General features: G+C 46.0%; 1 protein-coding gene across 1 annotated transcript in view; it reads right to left on the minus strand.

The window, feature by feature from the left end:
• Window positions 1–15,882, minus strand: part of reck (reversion-inducing-cysteine-rich protein with kazal motifs) — a 56,812-nt gene that overhangs the window by 20,750 nt on the left and 20,180 nt on the right. Inside the window, exons 3-14 of the mRNA XM_030099911.1 lie at window positions 15,040–15,114; window positions 13,938–13,974; window positions 12,864–12,949; window positions 12,715–12,762; window positions 12,586–12,619; window positions 11,293–11,490; window positions 10,951–11,215; window positions 10,694–10,867; window positions 5,405–5,605; window positions 3,503–3,639; window positions 2,438–2,581; window positions 2,142–2,330 (exon numbers count right to left, since the gene is read on the minus strand). Coding sequence (XP_029955771.1) covers window positions 2,142–2,330; window positions 2,438–2,581; window positions 3,503–3,639; window positions 5,405–5,605; window positions 10,694–10,867; window positions 10,951–11,215; window positions 11,293–11,490; window positions 12,586–12,619; window positions 12,715–12,762; window positions 12,864–12,949; window positions 13,938–13,974; window positions 15,040–15,114 — 1,588 coding nt within the window. The remainder of the gene's footprint in view (window positions 1–2,141; window positions 2,331–2,437; window positions 2,582–3,502; window positions 3,640–5,404; window positions 5,606–10,693; window positions 10,868–10,950; window positions 11,216–11,292; window positions 11,491–12,585; window positions 12,620–12,714; window positions 12,763–12,863; window positions 12,950–13,937; window positions 13,975–15,039; window positions 15,115–15,882) is intronic.

Below are 15,882 nucleotides of genomic sequence, written 5' to 3' on the forward strand. Positions count from 1 at the left end.
TGACTGAAGCCGAGCCGCACTAATAGGTCAATATCTCCTAATCCTCACTTATCTGCTTTTGTTCAGGCTCATCGGCGTGGAGCAGAAATCTTCCCAGCTCGTCTTTACAGCTCATTACCGAGAGCTTAACGGAGAGGAGCGGCGTGTTCAGTCAGGCAGGAGTCCACGCCAGAAAGCGTCAGATCGACAGAACGAGGCTCCGGAGACTGAAAGAAAACGCTGCGAAGAAAAGTTTCCCCGAAGGAGTTCACACCTGAAAACCTGTGGGACCGGAGGACAACGCGACTTTTCTGAAGCGCTCATGTTCATGGGCACCACGGCAGTGGTGAACAGTCCTTCTGCACATGCTCAGTGTGTGAGTGTGTTCTTTCATTACAAAACCAATCATCGAAAGATCGTCATTAAATCCTGAGATCATGTTTCTGCTTCTCACATCTCCCGCCCAGTGTGTTTCACGACTCGTCACTTTTCAGAATATTAAAGACGATTTGTGAATCTGAAACCAGCCAATAGTCGGGATGCGCGATATATCAGTGGCGATATATTGTTTTTTTTTTTTTTTGAGTGTGTTTTTTTAACATATCAGTATCGGTCTGATCAGTAAAACTGGTCTGATATCGTAAACAGCTGATATTTATTTCTGTCCAGTCACCGTTGTGTGTGTGTGTGTGTGTGTGTGTGTGTGTGTGTGTGTGTTAGGGTTGATTTAAACTGTGCAAAAACAAGTTCTGATATTTTTGATTTATTAATTTCACAGATGTGAGTCGACATGACTTTTTTAAAGTTTGAACTTTAAAAAAAGTTTGAACTTGAAAAAAATAAAAAAAACTCAGTATACCAGTGATTTTTTTCTGCTTGCTTCCCCCTAACATTGTTTCACTGTTTAAATATTTACTTTAACTTTGCAAATTATTAGAGGTAGGAAAAAAATTGAGTCACAATAGTATTGGTATTCTGTTGTTTGATGAGATAAACAGTAATACATTAATACTACTGTTCTGTATTTTAAGAAGACATGAACGTGAAACAGCCGAGTTTTAACAAAACTACATTTTTATGCCATTATTTTTGCTTCTTTTACAAAAACTCACAGCTTTTGAAAAGAAAGTCTAAAGTTTAAAAAAAAGTGGACTCAGATGTGATTCAGATCCTGACAGTTTGTAGACTGTCACATGGCCTGGCGCTAAAGCAGACTAAAAAACATGACGACTGTCAAAGAATTGCAATTTAAATCAAATTGGCGCCAAAAATTCATAAGAAATGGAACCAGGAAAGAAGCCGATCGTCCTGGTCCTTCAGTCTGAGACCTAAAATCTTTACTGACACCAGATTCTGTCATCAATAAGTCTGATTAGTGGGAATGTAGTCAGGATGTGTTTTGATATTTCTGATTCAGCCTACTTGACAGATTTGAATTGAAATTGTTTTAAGTTATAAAACCAATCAAGGTATTTTGATTTGTGAATTCTGATTCTTGTTTTGCTAGAAACTTGTTTTCATATCAGTGAATATCAGCCGTCGGCCAGAAGCGCGGTACTGATGAACCAGCAGGGTCAGTGACTGATCGGCGTCATGTTTCCCGACACTCTTCCTTCAAACTTCTGCCTCGGTGGGAAAACATTTCTGATTGAGAAAGTCGTTACTGTCCCCCCCGTGAGCAGATCAGGGTCCTCGTTGGTCCACAGGAGCCGATCGGCGTTCTGGAGTTGAAGATTTAATCGGTTCTGCTGAGTCTAATTAGAAGTGATTAATGGCGGCTTCCCCCTGAGCCGGACCGCTGCTTCACTCCTCAGACCGACTCGCTGCAGGGAAACATTCATCAGCCGCATCCTGGTCTCTGACTCGCTGCTTTTTATTAGTGGTTATTAACTTTCCTGCAGGAGCGGAGTGATGGATCAGCGTCGGCCCTCCCGTCCATTCACAGTCCTGCATTCTGGTTCCAGAGTTTCAGGGCATTTCTACTGTACTAAAACCAGAAATCCTCCTCATTCCGACGACTGGCACGAAGAACACACTGATACTGATCTGTCCAACATACGGTCTGCGGGGCCGAAACCGGCCTGCAAGAGGCTCCAATGCGGTCAAACCACCAAGAAAATGGAAAAAAAAACTGAAAATAAGCGACATGACGGGGGTCTTACTCTTCCGCTGCCCCCCCACCAGGCAGGCCCTGTCGGTGTCCAGGCAGGGCATCTCGGCGCAGTTCTCCAGGCGGCCGCTGGGCCCGCAGCTGCACACCTCGTAGCAGCCCAGCGAGCCGGAGCGGGTCGGGACCTGGATCCGGGCGTCCTGCTGCACCAGGAACTCCGAGGCCTCGCCCAGCTTGCAGCCTGAACACACACACACACACACACACACACACACACACACACACACACACTGAGAACCGGGCCTAGCGGAGCCGCTGATGGAGCAGACGACGGATGACTCCTCCCACCTGGCACGCAGAGGTACGGCTGGCAGCTGACCTCGTCCAGGCAGCCCTTCCTGTTCACCTGGCACAGGTGGTTGCTGGGACACGGGTTGGGGTTGCAGGGGTGGATGACTTCCTCCACGATGCTGTTACCGAGGGAACTGGGGCCTGGAGGGACGGAGGAGAGGCTCAAATCCACAAACTCAATCCGGATTCATGTATCGGTGCTTCACTCAGCTTTTATTTTGAAACTGAGATTCTTAAAAAATACTTTTAACTCCTGTTGGTGTTGGGTGAGGGTGGCTCATGTATTCAGAATTTTTTCATTCATCAGCAAATACTACAATTTGTTAATTACCAATGCGTTAATCTTCTTATGAAAATGTGCAGAAAGAATAAAATTTGATTTTATTAAATAATATCAATATTCAGTCAGGTTTCCACATTATTACACTACATTTTTCGGCCATTATTATTATTAGTGTGGGATCAGATCGAGCCAGCCACAACACTAAGCAGGTCCAGAAAATGTACTTATGACAGCCGAGGGCATCATTGGGTTGACCACTGAACATTCCACCAACATGATAAAAAATAAATAAATAAATCAACCAATCTATGTTATTTTCTGACATTATGAAGAATCAATAAAAACAAAAATCCTTTTAAAATGTGTTTAGACATGAATAGGGCTGCATATCATGAAGAAAAAAAAGATTCTTTGCAGTGTTTGAGCAGTTTGCACATCAAAAATAGACAAAGTGGTTCAGTGAGGATTCATAGTTTTGACATTTACACATATTAGAAATGTGGAACTGGCTGCTGCAGAGCTGATTTCCAACAACAAGCCTCTGGCAGTGAGAGTCTTTCTGCTGGAGTCATCAGGAGTGTTTGGTGTTTTTCTGCCCTCTAGTGGCCAAACCCAGGTACAGCAGCAGCACAGTGAGGACAAACCGGTGTTCTGCTGGTGATTCCCTTCAGTTCAGAGAGAGAGAGAGAGAGAGAGAGAGAGAGTGTGTGTGTGTGTGTGTGTGTGTGTGTGTGTGTGTGTGTGTGTGTGTGTGTGTGTGTGTGTGTGTGTGGACTCACTCAGGTACTTGTGGAGGGGGATGCAGCGCTCGGGGTCGTCGATGGGCGACAGCAGCTCACAGATCCTCTCCGGAGTTTGTCCTTCCAGGAAGCGCTTCCTGTCTCCGCACTGGGTCAGGATGTCGACGCAGTCCGACCTGAGGACGGAGACGAGCGGACACAGTCCTGAAAACTGCACAGGTGTCTGAAGATGGACTGAATATAATTCCAATATATATATATCTATATAATGGAAACTGGAAAAAATGCATTATGCTTATTTTCTATTTCAAAGCCGTGCTGTCAGAGTGAGTTTTTTTTTCTTTAATATTTCTCTGTATTTTGCATCATAAAAATTAGCTTTATGTTGATAGTGTTTATATCTGGAAAAATGCACTCTTCGCTGCAACAAAAAAAATTCAAAATTTAAAGGTTATTTATGGCATTATTTTACTGATGGGGCTCACTCAAGATGACGTTATAAGAAGAGAGACTTTATTTGAAGCTCTGAGCTTCTTTGATTCCTCGTGCGGCTCGTCTCTTAAAGCGATACTTCAACATTTTGGCAAATTGGCCCATCCAGGGCAATTCGGTAGTCATTTAGAACAGCGTACTTACTTTTTTTGTGAGGGCGAGCTGTTGTTTATTCAGCGGTGCGTCTGAGGAGAGCTTCACGGCGGACATAATGGAAGTGGACGGTACAGTTGCTTCCCTCGTCAAACTCATCAAATACACAAACCAACAACCCCACAAACACTTTGGTGGACACGTTATAATCTGCACATTCACTACGCTGTGAAACACCAACAAATAATATTGTAGCGTTACGACTTTGAAGCAAATACTGGGAACTACTTTTTCTTTTGAAATCACTACGCCCAGACGCCATGTTTAGTAAGTAGTTCCATCTTAGCAATCTTCGCATAAACAACTCAATCTCGTAATTTTGCTTTAATATTTCACAGCGTAGTGAATGTGCGGATTATAACGTGTCCGCCAAAGTTGTTTTGGGGTTGTTAGATTGTGTATTTGATGAGTTTGACGAGGGAAGCAACTGTACCGTCCACTTCCATCATGTCCGCCGTGAAGCTCTCCTCAGACGCACCGCTGAATAAACAACAGTTCGCCCTCACAAAAAAAGTAAGTAGGCTGTTCTAAATGACTACCGAATTGCCCTAGATGGGCCAATTTGCCAAAATGTTGAAGTATCGCTTTAACATCTGGCCTGAAACGCCTCCTGTCTGATAAACCTTCTGTTTCATGCTGGTTCAGGTCATCTTGGACCATTTTCTCAGTCCAGCTGCTTTCGGTTTAACCTGTTCGGAGATCTTAAACACTGAGCAGATTCACACACCAATGCTTCGACGCAGGTTTCAAACCAAAAGAGATGGTTTGAAAACCAAAACTCACGTTAAGCTAACTGCTAATCATTTCAGATTTGTTACCCGTTTGGTTTTTGTTTGTTTAATTTGCCGCTGCAGTTTTTTTTAGGCTGCTTCATTCATTCCAGCAGCTCTTCTCCTCTTCCGCCGGGTTGGCTTTTCTCTCCATTTAGCAGGACGTCTGCTTTGAATTCAACTTCATTTTCCACTTTTTCCTGTTTGTCTAGCAAGCGGCGAGGAGCAGCCGAAGCATCGCTCAGCAGCTTGTTAATATTAGCATGTCAGGGCTTAAAGAGGCGAGCTGTGGTTTCTACTTGAGAAGCGGTCGGCTCGTCCGCCCACTCTTTGAAAATCCCTACGTGCGATCCCGTCGAGGGTTAGCAAGACGACGGCACAGACCTCAACAGCAGAAGGAAGTTCACTCTGTCTCTCAATGAGCCTTTTTTATGTCGTGTTAAATCGATTGTTCCTCATAAAAGACGGTTGAAGTTGAGAGAATGGACGTAGAGTACCTGCCCTGAACGGCGGCGGCTGGACCTACTTGCATATGACGCTGCCTCTGGACTTGCTGTGGCAGGGCTTGATCTGCAGGGCGCAGGCCACGGCCTTCCACATGTCCGGCAGACACTTCCGGATGTCCAGCACCGGGATGTTCTTGATGGTGCCGTTGGACCACAGCTTGATGTCGTTCATGGCGCCCTGGTCCGACTGGACGTTGCAGCTGCGGAAAAGCTCGGTCGGCCTGCGGATCGACAGGAGGAAGGCTGAGTGTCCGGTGTTCTCAGAAGCAGCTCGCCGCTTCCTCTGTGCGTTCTGTCTACGTTGGTCTGACTATGTGTTAGAAGAACCAAAACAGCCAGGCGTAGGACCAGAGCGTGACGGGAACAGACCGGAGCCAAAACTGGTCCCAAGACGTTAAAATGGTGAAGAGTCGAGGCCGTTCAATGTCAAGGTCTTGGTCTCGTCTGAACCTGGTGTCCTTAAGTGCTGCGCTGGTCTTGGGGTACTCTGGCGCTGGTTTTAAATCAGTTGAAGCCCCTAAAAGTCTTGGTTCTCACTTGACCTTGCCCGCTAAAAGTCCAGGCCAAATTGTGGCCAGAAGAAATGCGACGGGAATTCAATACGCCACAGTCCGAGACTGTGTGAGCCGATGTTTCATATTTTGAATGGTGTTTCATATTTAGTTGTGGACTATGGCGGAGTGGGGGATGCGGGAATTGACAGACTGAGAATGATCCGCCACATGCGGCAGGAATCCGAAATGTGCAGCGTCTCTTCCTGGTCTCTCCGAAATCACAAAACAGTCGTAGGAAAAGGAAAAATGCCACGTAGGAGAGTCGCAGATGAGTGATGAGTTGAACAATCTGGACCTGGTGTGTTCTCAGGCTGATCTCAAAATATCTCGCCGGACTGTTGCTGCTATAAAAACCCATCATGAAGCCATGATTCACCTGCAAGATGCAATAAGTAACTCCACAAACCTATAAACGAGGAACCATTAGAAGCATTACAGCAGTTTCACATGCAAGCAATCGTTAAATTACTCAACTTCTCTTGATTTATCTCCACTTTACAAACTTCCTTCTCTGCTGTCTCATTTATTCCTCCTCATTGTCCATCGGTAGATATGTGGCAACAGTAAAGGTTCTTTGATGATGTGAATTAACCTCTATTGTTCAGTCCAGGTACCTTCCTCCTCAAAACCACAGATAGAAACGATGATTCATCTGCTTTTAACACAGTTTAAACCAGGCATATGTGGTCCTGGGGGCAATCCGCATGGAATTTAATCCATAACACCTTTTTTAATCACATCAATCCACCCACAGTCAGCGACGATGGGAGATGTAAATTGGATCAGATTGAATTGTAGGGAAACAGAACACCGTCTCTGGGTAATGGACGACATCCTTCTGCCAACTCTGTGCAACTATACGGCATTGATCCATGATTTTACTCACACCATATACATGCACAGTCCGCCAGCACGAGAGAACTCTGCCAGCATCCGCTAGTGAAGAGACTTCAGTGTGCAAACACAAGTTCTGTTTTTTAAAAAGAGAGATCGCTTCTCGTACAGCCCAACACTGTGAAGAACGACGGTCTATTTCACGGATTTCCAGAACCTGAAGGATCTGCTGCTAATACTTCAATGTAAGACCAAACGGCTTCCATTCAGAGTGCAGAGAGAAGTCTGTTGGGTAAAAAAAAACGTCTGTTTTGGTCTCATCCGTTGACCTTGGGGTTTCCAACATGCCTTTGAGCAAAGTCAAAGCTTCCTCGAACAAAGAGCTTCACTTGCAGTTTCCCCATAAAACTTCGGCTTTATGGGCGAGTCGGGAATCCGGCAACAGCAGCTCCATGCAGAAACCGTCATCAAAGAGGAAGTGGGTGAATGCTTTCACAGGCAGGGAGGCGGTCTGCGCTGCCGGCCTGACGGAGGCGCTCCTCGGAGCAGAGCGAGCCGTTTTTCCTCGCCGCTGCATCGGGACGTCTCTTTCATGTCTGGGTTTGGTCTCCAGTGACTCAGCTAATTGGTGGTTGAAAACACTTGACGGTTCCAGGCCGAAGCTCTGGGTGTGGTTCCATCATTCCTTTGGTGTCTAATGAGCGGCTGCTTTGTTTATCTTGAAGTTAGTCTGTCCGTGTGTGTGTGTGTGTGTGTGTGTGTGTGTGTGTGGCAGCGGTTTTCCTCCCAAACCAACGCTGAACGTTTCGATCAGCTGATGTTCTCCATCTCCGTCCAGAAGAGGAACACACTGTTGTTCAGGCCCAGAAGAACGAAGGCAGCGCTGGTCCGTCACAGCCCTGCCGCCTCCCGAGGCTGTGATTTGTGTCGGTTTGTCTCCGATAAGGCGGGATAATCGACGCGGCTCGGGCTTGTTTGTTTGCTAATCCGTCATAATGAATGCAGCAGCTGCCTGTGCGTCTGGCGAAGCTGCGCCGCCGCTCTGTAATAAGGCCGGATAAGTTGACTTTAAGCTGCTTTCAAAACCCAACAACGATAAGCCATTCGCACTGAGATGTGAAACGTTTGCAGGGAACCCCGAGACCCGGGTATCACTGGAATGCAGGTCAGGATGAGGCTCTGACAGCGGGCCGACTGTCGACCTTCCACCAGGGAAGCAGGAAAAACAGAACCAAGCAGCGGCTCGCTTGTCTTGAGCGGGGAAAAACCCTTCAGCTGTTGGATTACTGCTTCATTACGTGAGTGTCTGAGAAGCTGTGTGGTCCTGTAACGCTCCAGAGAAGAGTCTAATCTGGAGGAATCCTGGAAGATGCACAGCTACAAGCTTCGCTCACTGACTACAAACTGACTGTTACAGTGTGAGAACCCTGTGAAGCCTCTGCTGAGCCACAGATTAAAGTTTAGGCACCCGGTTTCAGACGTACCATAACACAGTGTTTTTCAAGCTTTTCTGAGGCAGGGTACAAGAACGACTTTTCACACCACCAACTGGAAATGATGGGAAAAAAAAAAAAGAAATCCTATAGTCTGTGTTAACAATATAAAGTCATTCTAATCAAAGTGTCTTGAACATCAATTAAATAAACACAATGAAAAAAGACATTTATCAGCTTTCATATTTCTACTCACTCAGTTTGTGTCTCATTACCTTTGCAGTTTTCTTGTAAAAGTTACCTTTTTCTTTGTGAGTTCATACAGCCAACAAAATGAAAATTAAAAACCAGTTTTAATTTCAGATTTAATGCAGTTCTGTATTCTCTTCTCTACTCTTCAGCGTTAGTTTTTGTAAGCACAGTCTTCACTCACAAGTGTTTTATTTGGTGTATCAGCTGAGCTGCCACTGTTCTAGCAGCCATGCACCACTAGGTGGCGCCTTGCAGTTCAGCCCTGGATGGAATTCTCTATCTGAATTTTGAGCCTCTCGGGCTTCCACAGCTACTTTGGTTGAATTTTGAGTGTTTCAGAGTTTTTTTAATCACTGCTGTGTTTTTCTGAGATGAAAATAAAATTCCTGTTATTACTCAGAATTAGGATTTGTGCTTTGGTATTTTGCAAGTTAAATATTGCTCAGTTTAATTTGTTCCAGTAAGTTCCGTGACTTCTGTGCGAACTGTTAGCATGTCAGTGGGTTTTCCTATAGCAGTTAGCATTAAGATCACAGGATTTTTTTTAAATATGTGTTTTATTGAGTGTGTTTTAAGGTGTTGTGTCTGTGCGGAAAGCATAATTCAGTCTTTATATGAACAATCTGTGGTTGAAAAACTCTGCCATAAAGAGGTTTGACAAAAAAATGTGTCATGAAAAGGAAAAAAAATAAAAACATTGAGAAGTTGCACACCAAATGGCAATGGTGTTGATGTTTTATTGATTGCAGATTTCAGCTGATGATCAGCCCTGGAAGCGTGACTGTAGCAGCATTCTGCTGTCACACAGCGACATCTAGTGGTCACAGGTGGCATTTAACCATATATTAAGTTGCTTTTTAATACAAATCGCATGACCAGATGAAAAACAGCATGACTATTGTCTGGGAAATACGGTCATTGCAAGGAAAAATCATGTAGCATTTTACCATATTTCTCAGAGTACAAGTCAAATCTGTAAAAAAAAAAAAAAAAAAGAGCAAAATAAAGATATTTAAGTCACATTTATTATCTTTGTTCAAATGTAAGTGACCCCATTGATAATCCAGGTCCAGCAGCTGCTGATCCAGAACCTTCTGTGAATTTGTTCCTCAGCTTTTAGTCCATGATTCTTGTTTTTTTCCATCATTTCTCTGCTTTTCTCACACTCTGAACTCTCTCTGCTGCACATTTCTTCTTTAATTTGGCCTAAATTTTCTTTCTCGAAACATTTTATTGCTCTTACAGTCACTTCTTAAAAAAAGTCTCAAGATAAACGGCTGATAAAAACAACCATCTATGATAACATGACTGAGGCCTGAAAGGCTTAAAGGCTGGATTTTAATTAAAAGCTCAGAACCTTCACATGAACACACAGTTCTAAAATCCCTGAAGTGTTTGTGTTTCCCGCTGCTCACAGCGACAGGGCTCAGTGTTTGAACCCCTCAGGGGAGCAGAAAGCCACTCCAGGCTCAACTGGAGCCGATCAGAGGAAAGACCAGCAGCTGGACTTCAAAAGTCCCACCATGTCCACAGTGAGACATCGCTCCCCAGGACCAGGACCAGGACCAGGACCAGGACCAGGACAATATGGACGTTTCAGACGTCGGGGCTGATGTCCCCTCGCCGACACCAGCCAAACCTGAAACCACGGCGGTGCACACGTGTTCGGCGTTATTTATGAATGGCAGTGCTGAACGGTGGTCAAACGGCGGCGCTCTCCCGGCAGGCGACCCGCAGACCGCTGTGTGTGTGTCTGAAGCGGATCTGTGTTTGTTTTCGTGGGCGACTCGTCGGCGTTTGAAGCCGTTCCGCTTGGCCTCGTGTGGCGACCTGACGGAAAACATGCTGCGTTGCTGATAAACCCGGGGTCACGCCGGGGTCGCGCTCAGTCTGTCTCCTTCAGGATGGAGTCGGTCTCATGAGGAGAACATGGCATGACGGTACAAACTCTTAGGGAGAAGCAACAGTTTTCCCAATACTTTCAGGTGTAACCGGATCTTCTCCCTGCAGGTTCAGTTTCTGTTCTTTCTTCATATTTTGACATAATTTACCGTCAGTCTTGCTTTTGTAAATAACCTCCAAACCGCTTCCTGCTGCTGATGTTTTTGTATCAGGAGCTTTCAGGAGAATCGACCCTGACACCGTATCGGTATCGGTGCCTCCCTGTTCAGGATCAGGCTGCAGTCGCGTCGTAAACAGGCGGTGCTGAGTGTGTCCCGGGCGACGGCGCCCCCACCTGTTGTTGAAGTTGGTGCAGTAGCTGAGGCCCTTGCAGCCCAGCTGGCAGGGCTCCCTCACGTCGGCCAGGCAGTTGATGAGCTCCGTCTCCACCGGGTTGTACTCGCACAGCTGGTCGAAGTCCTGCCACGTCTGGCTGCCCCAGTTGGTGCTGATCTCCTGGCACATGTCCCTGTCAGGGGGCGGAGCACAGAGTCAAGCCCCGCCCCCTCCTCCTCTGCCGCCGGCCGCCCCGGGGCTCCGCCCACCCCTCACCTGCACAGCGACGTGTTGGCCTTGGCGCAGCAGTGCAGCTTGGCGCAGTCCATCTTGGCGGGGCGCGGCGGCTCCTCCTCGGGCGGGGAGGGCGGGTGGGCGCTGCCCAGGAAGCACTGCCACATGGGCTCCTGGGGGAGGGGCTGCGAGCCGCACTCCTTGATCAGGCCCTCCATGATCTCGTGCTCCGTGCTCATGGTGCGCAGGATGCGGCGGCACGCCACCTGGCAGTGCGGCGCCTCCGCCCGGTCGCAGCAGTACAGGCCTGGATGGCGAGAGGCGGGTCAGGGAGGCGGATCAGCGCGTGTGTGTGTGTGTGTGTGTGTGTGGCTTTGCGCTCACTGTCGATGGGGCTGCGGACGGGGTAGGACTTGGTGAAGTTGCTGACGCAGCCCAGCAGCTGGGCGCTGTGGCTCTGGCAGTAGTCCTTGACGGCGTTGATCTGCGACACGGTGGGGGTGGAGTCGGTCCGGAAGATGGCCTGGCAGTACTCCCTGCAGGTGGTGTGGCGGCCCGCATAGCTGCAGCAGGTGGAGCCCACTGCAGGAGCACACACACACACAGACACACACACACACACACACACACACAAACACAAACACACAAACACAAACACACAGTGATCCTGTGTCAACTCATTGTTGTTATCTGATGTTTTTAATTCAGAATTGGTTTATTCTGAATTAAGTAATTCATAATTATATTCATGAGCGCCATGTTTACATGGGACAAAGAAGGGATTAAATCCTCTCTAGCACCGGGGTCTGCGAAGCGTTCTGATTGGACAGGGGGTGGATGTGACGTGCTGACGTCTCCCGGAAGCAAACAACATTTTTCTCGTCTTTCTTTCTCGATTGACTCTGACAGTACAGCTTTGAAAATTCCCGCCTTGCTAATTGCCCGTCGATCCCCTCGTTTCAGTTTATCCAATTCTTAAAACAGCTGTTAAAGGTGCTGTAGGCAGGATTCAGCATCTCCGCCATCTTGCTTAGGGTTACCTAAGCAAGATGGCGATTTGACCCATCTAAGATGGCGATTTCAAACCCAGCACAGCAAATCCTGTCCTGTTTTCTCTGACATCACGCCTTTACGCAAGTTAAGCCCCTCCCACAAGAACGTGCGACGAACGCCCCTCGACCAATCACAGTTAGAGCCTCAGGGGCTCTTCTGATTGGTCAAAGATACCTGGAGCTGTCGAGATTCCGTTTCAGCTCAGACCAGAGACAGATGGAAACGCTGCGCCCTCGCGGTAGTGCAGTTATGCTACACTCCTAAAGGATTATCAATGGATACTCTGACATTTAATCCAAAGAAAACACAGAAAAATTAGCATTGACTAGCAAAATCCTGCCTACAGCAGCTTTAAGTCGTCTCTATACGAGTCAAAATGTGGACTGCGGGCTGCCATCTTGGAAAATTGCATCATCACGACGGAGCATGTGCAGAACGACCAGAACGAAGTCGCGCCTAATTAGCATAAAATTCCGCTTCCAAAGGAGAATTAAAGGAGGGCGGAGCTTTATTTGTTTGTTTGTGTGTGTGGAGGCAGAGAGGAGTGTAGGAGTGTGTGTGTGTGTGTGTGTGTGTGTGTGTGTGTGTGTGTGTGTGTGTGTGTGTGTGTGTGTGTGTGCTTACTTTCATTTTTGGTGATGCAGCTGTACAACGAGTTCTGAAACACAGAGAGAAGATTTTTTTTAAAAATTCTAAATGTTTCCCATAAAGTTGAGAAATGGAGTCAGGACGTCCCGAAGCGCCTCCACTCACCTCCGTCACCTTCTTGCAGACCTTCGTTATGTCATTTTTGGAGGAGGCCTGCGGGCGGAGAAAGGAGAGGCGGATGAGAAGCGTTCCCGGCGGAGGGAGAGAAGGGGGCGGGGCCGTCCGCTTTAAGCCCCGCCTCCTCGCCGTCTCACCTGCTTGCACTCCCGGCGGCACTCGGACGAGATGGCGAGCTCGCAGCAGCCGAGCCCCACCCAGCCGTCCGACTTCCTGGACACGCCTGCAAACAAACCCAACGCCCCCAACCCGTCAGTCCGATGGCGAAATCAGGAAATGCCACGACGGAAACGGTTTAAAATAAAAGCTGTCTAAACATTTTGAACAAACAAAGATTTGTTTTCCTAGATTTTTAACTCCTGCGACCATTTTTAGAAAATTTTTAGCCTTTTTTCATGGATTTTTAGTCACTTCAGCAATTTTTTACATCTTCGGCTTTTTAAGCTGCTTAAAGCAGCTGTGAGTTTCCTTACTTTTCATTTCTGTTCTTTTTTCATCCGCTTCTATTTTATTTTCTCTCCTTTTGAATTTTTTCTTCATTTAATGTTTTTTTACTACCTTTTTTCTTTCCTGTTTTTTCCTCTTTCCCTTCATTTTCTCCTTTTTTCCAATAAAAAAATTTTATACAATTAATTTTGATCAATTCAGTTTCACTATTTTTGCAATAATTTTAGCTTTTTTTATTTGTTTTTATTCATTTCTAGCTATTCTGACTCTTCTAGCTGTTTTTTCTTCTTTCTCTGTTTTTATCCTGGAAATTAAATTAAAGCCATTTCTTAAAAGTTAATGTAGAACGCAAATCCTAAAATAAAAATGAAACTAAAATGTTTATTTATGTTGCATTTTCAGAAACCTTAGAACACAATAGAACAGAATAAAGGGCCGCTGCATGATGCAATAATTCCTGAGGATTAATCAGGATTAATTGCCTTCATGTGATCGTTTGGCTGTGATTCAAAGAGAAATGAAGGGACTCATTGATTAAAGGTGGCAGGAGGCTCCACCGGAACAGGAAATCCAACAAAAGTCAGTAGAATCTCAGTCGCTCCTCCTGAACAGAATCAGGATCTGGCAGGGAGGCTTCAGGATTCTGTTTTAATCACTTCAGTCTGGATGTTCATGTTTTCCACTGAGGAGTTTCAGGAGTGTATTCAGGATATTCCCAGTGTTGGAGCTCATTGAGGGACCCTGCATGAGAAAAGCTGTCTCACCTGGAAGTGTAGAGTTGATGCACATCCACAGCTCATTCTGAAAAATGAAGAAAACAAATATTATTTACTTGTTTTCAACTAAAATGCTAAAATTTTAAAGTAATTCAAGTTTTTTTTTCATGAAAAAAGGACCGCTTGCTTGTTTGGAATTCCGTCTTCGCCCTTAAAACTGAGAAAATCTCAACAAAACAAGTCTAAAAGCCGTATTATTCAGCAGTGCGAAACTCAGATGTTTGACTATGAGTCCAGAATGAAGCTGCTTTAGTTGAGAAGAACTTCACGTTTGATAAAAACACATTTCCATCTAGAGGTTCATTGAAGCTTTAAAAAAACACATTATTATCTTCTTTACATCTTGTTTGATTTGGTTTGCACACCAGATTATTATTCAAAAGGTTAAAAAGGAGTGAAAAATAGAAAAAAAGTCAAAAAACACCTAAATCATTTGAAAAGGGAAAATGGCAAAACAGTAAAAATGGTGAAAAAAGGTTTATCACAGAAAAAAATAAAACAAATAAAAGAGCTAAGTCCGCTAATATGGATAAATCCTATAAAAAAATGGCGAAACTGTAATTGAATACACACAGTATTTCCATATGTATCAAAACTGAAGGAAAAAAACAACTTTATGGTCTTCATTTTAAAGCGATCTTGACTTTTTAAAGCGTTCAATCGGCTACGGTGGTGATAAAGCCTGCAGCTCTGGATGCCAGAGTGTGTTTGTTTCTCTGCTTCACACACACCGTATGAACCGTCTTAATGCCGTCAGGCGCTGGAAGACTGAAGCGTTCAGCGATTCTGGATCGATGCAGCAGAACACATGTCGGAACACGGAACGCCGGATGAGATCAACCACTGCTCTGGTTCTGATAAGACTCTTTAGAAAGAGACCCGACAAGAACCAAATCAGGATCTCTGCTCTGTAATTATCCCTCTGAGCGTGTGTGTGTGTGTTCTAATCACAGCCACTAAGCCACTTCCTGTGTGGGGTGAGGGTTCGGCCTAAACCGCCTAATGAGAGAGAGAGTCCAACACGTCCGACACCAGAGCCCGGCACCGGGTTCGGTCCTTCGGGAGACTCCGGCCCCGGCGGCGGACTCACCATGGACTCGGGGCAGTAGCCAGGCAGCCTCTGCAGCAGGTGCTTCAGGCGGGACTCACTCTTTATGGTGGCGAGCTGCAGAGCCAGGAGACAAGACACAAAGCCGGTCAGACAGATTCAGGATTCAGGAGGTTCTTCTGATCACCTCCTGATGAACAAACACATGGATCATTCTGGATTCGAGACGGCAGCTGGAGTCATAATCCAGGAAATATGTTGGAGACGGTTGAAAACCAGAACAGTTGTGAGGAATCTTGACTTTATGGAGCTTTTCCTCCACTGTTCGGTCCCATCCTGGCTCTAGAACTGACTTCATAATCTGGATATTCCGAAGATAATGACTGCAGTTCATCCGATGAAACACACTTTCAGTCATTTTAGTCGAGCAGAAAAAGTCGTCGTTTTCATGTTCGGCCCCTAGTAGGTGCTGTTCTTTTGTTTTTTTTATAATGAAGCCACACACACACTCTGCAGTGAACAACAGAGATAAACACTAAGACCAGTGAGAACACAGACACACAGGGAGGTTTGACTGTTAACATGGTGACTGTCAACTCTAAACCTACCCAGACTCCTTCTGCTGAACACGTGCAGAACAACTGTTTACTACCGCTGGAGAATTTTCAAGAACGTGTGCATGTTCATTCTCCTGTCACCGAGCGGGAGGTTTATTTCAGGCTTCAGTCGCTGCTCCTCCAGTCTGGCATTTCGTAGTAACACGTTTCATCCCGTGCTACGCTGCAGCGCCGCCGCTCTCGCCAGGCGTCGTCTTGTTTTCCCCACACCGAGGACGGAGTGGGACTGTGAGAACACACACACACACGCACACACTCACACAAGCAC

The sequence above is a fragment of the Salarias fasciatus genome, chromosome 9 (assembly GCF_902148845.1).
Source record: "Salarias fasciatus chromosome 9, fSalaFa1.1, whole genome shotgun sequence".
Lineage (NCBI taxonomy): Eukaryota > Metazoa > Chordata > Actinopteri > Blenniiformes > Blenniidae > Salarias > Salarias fasciatus.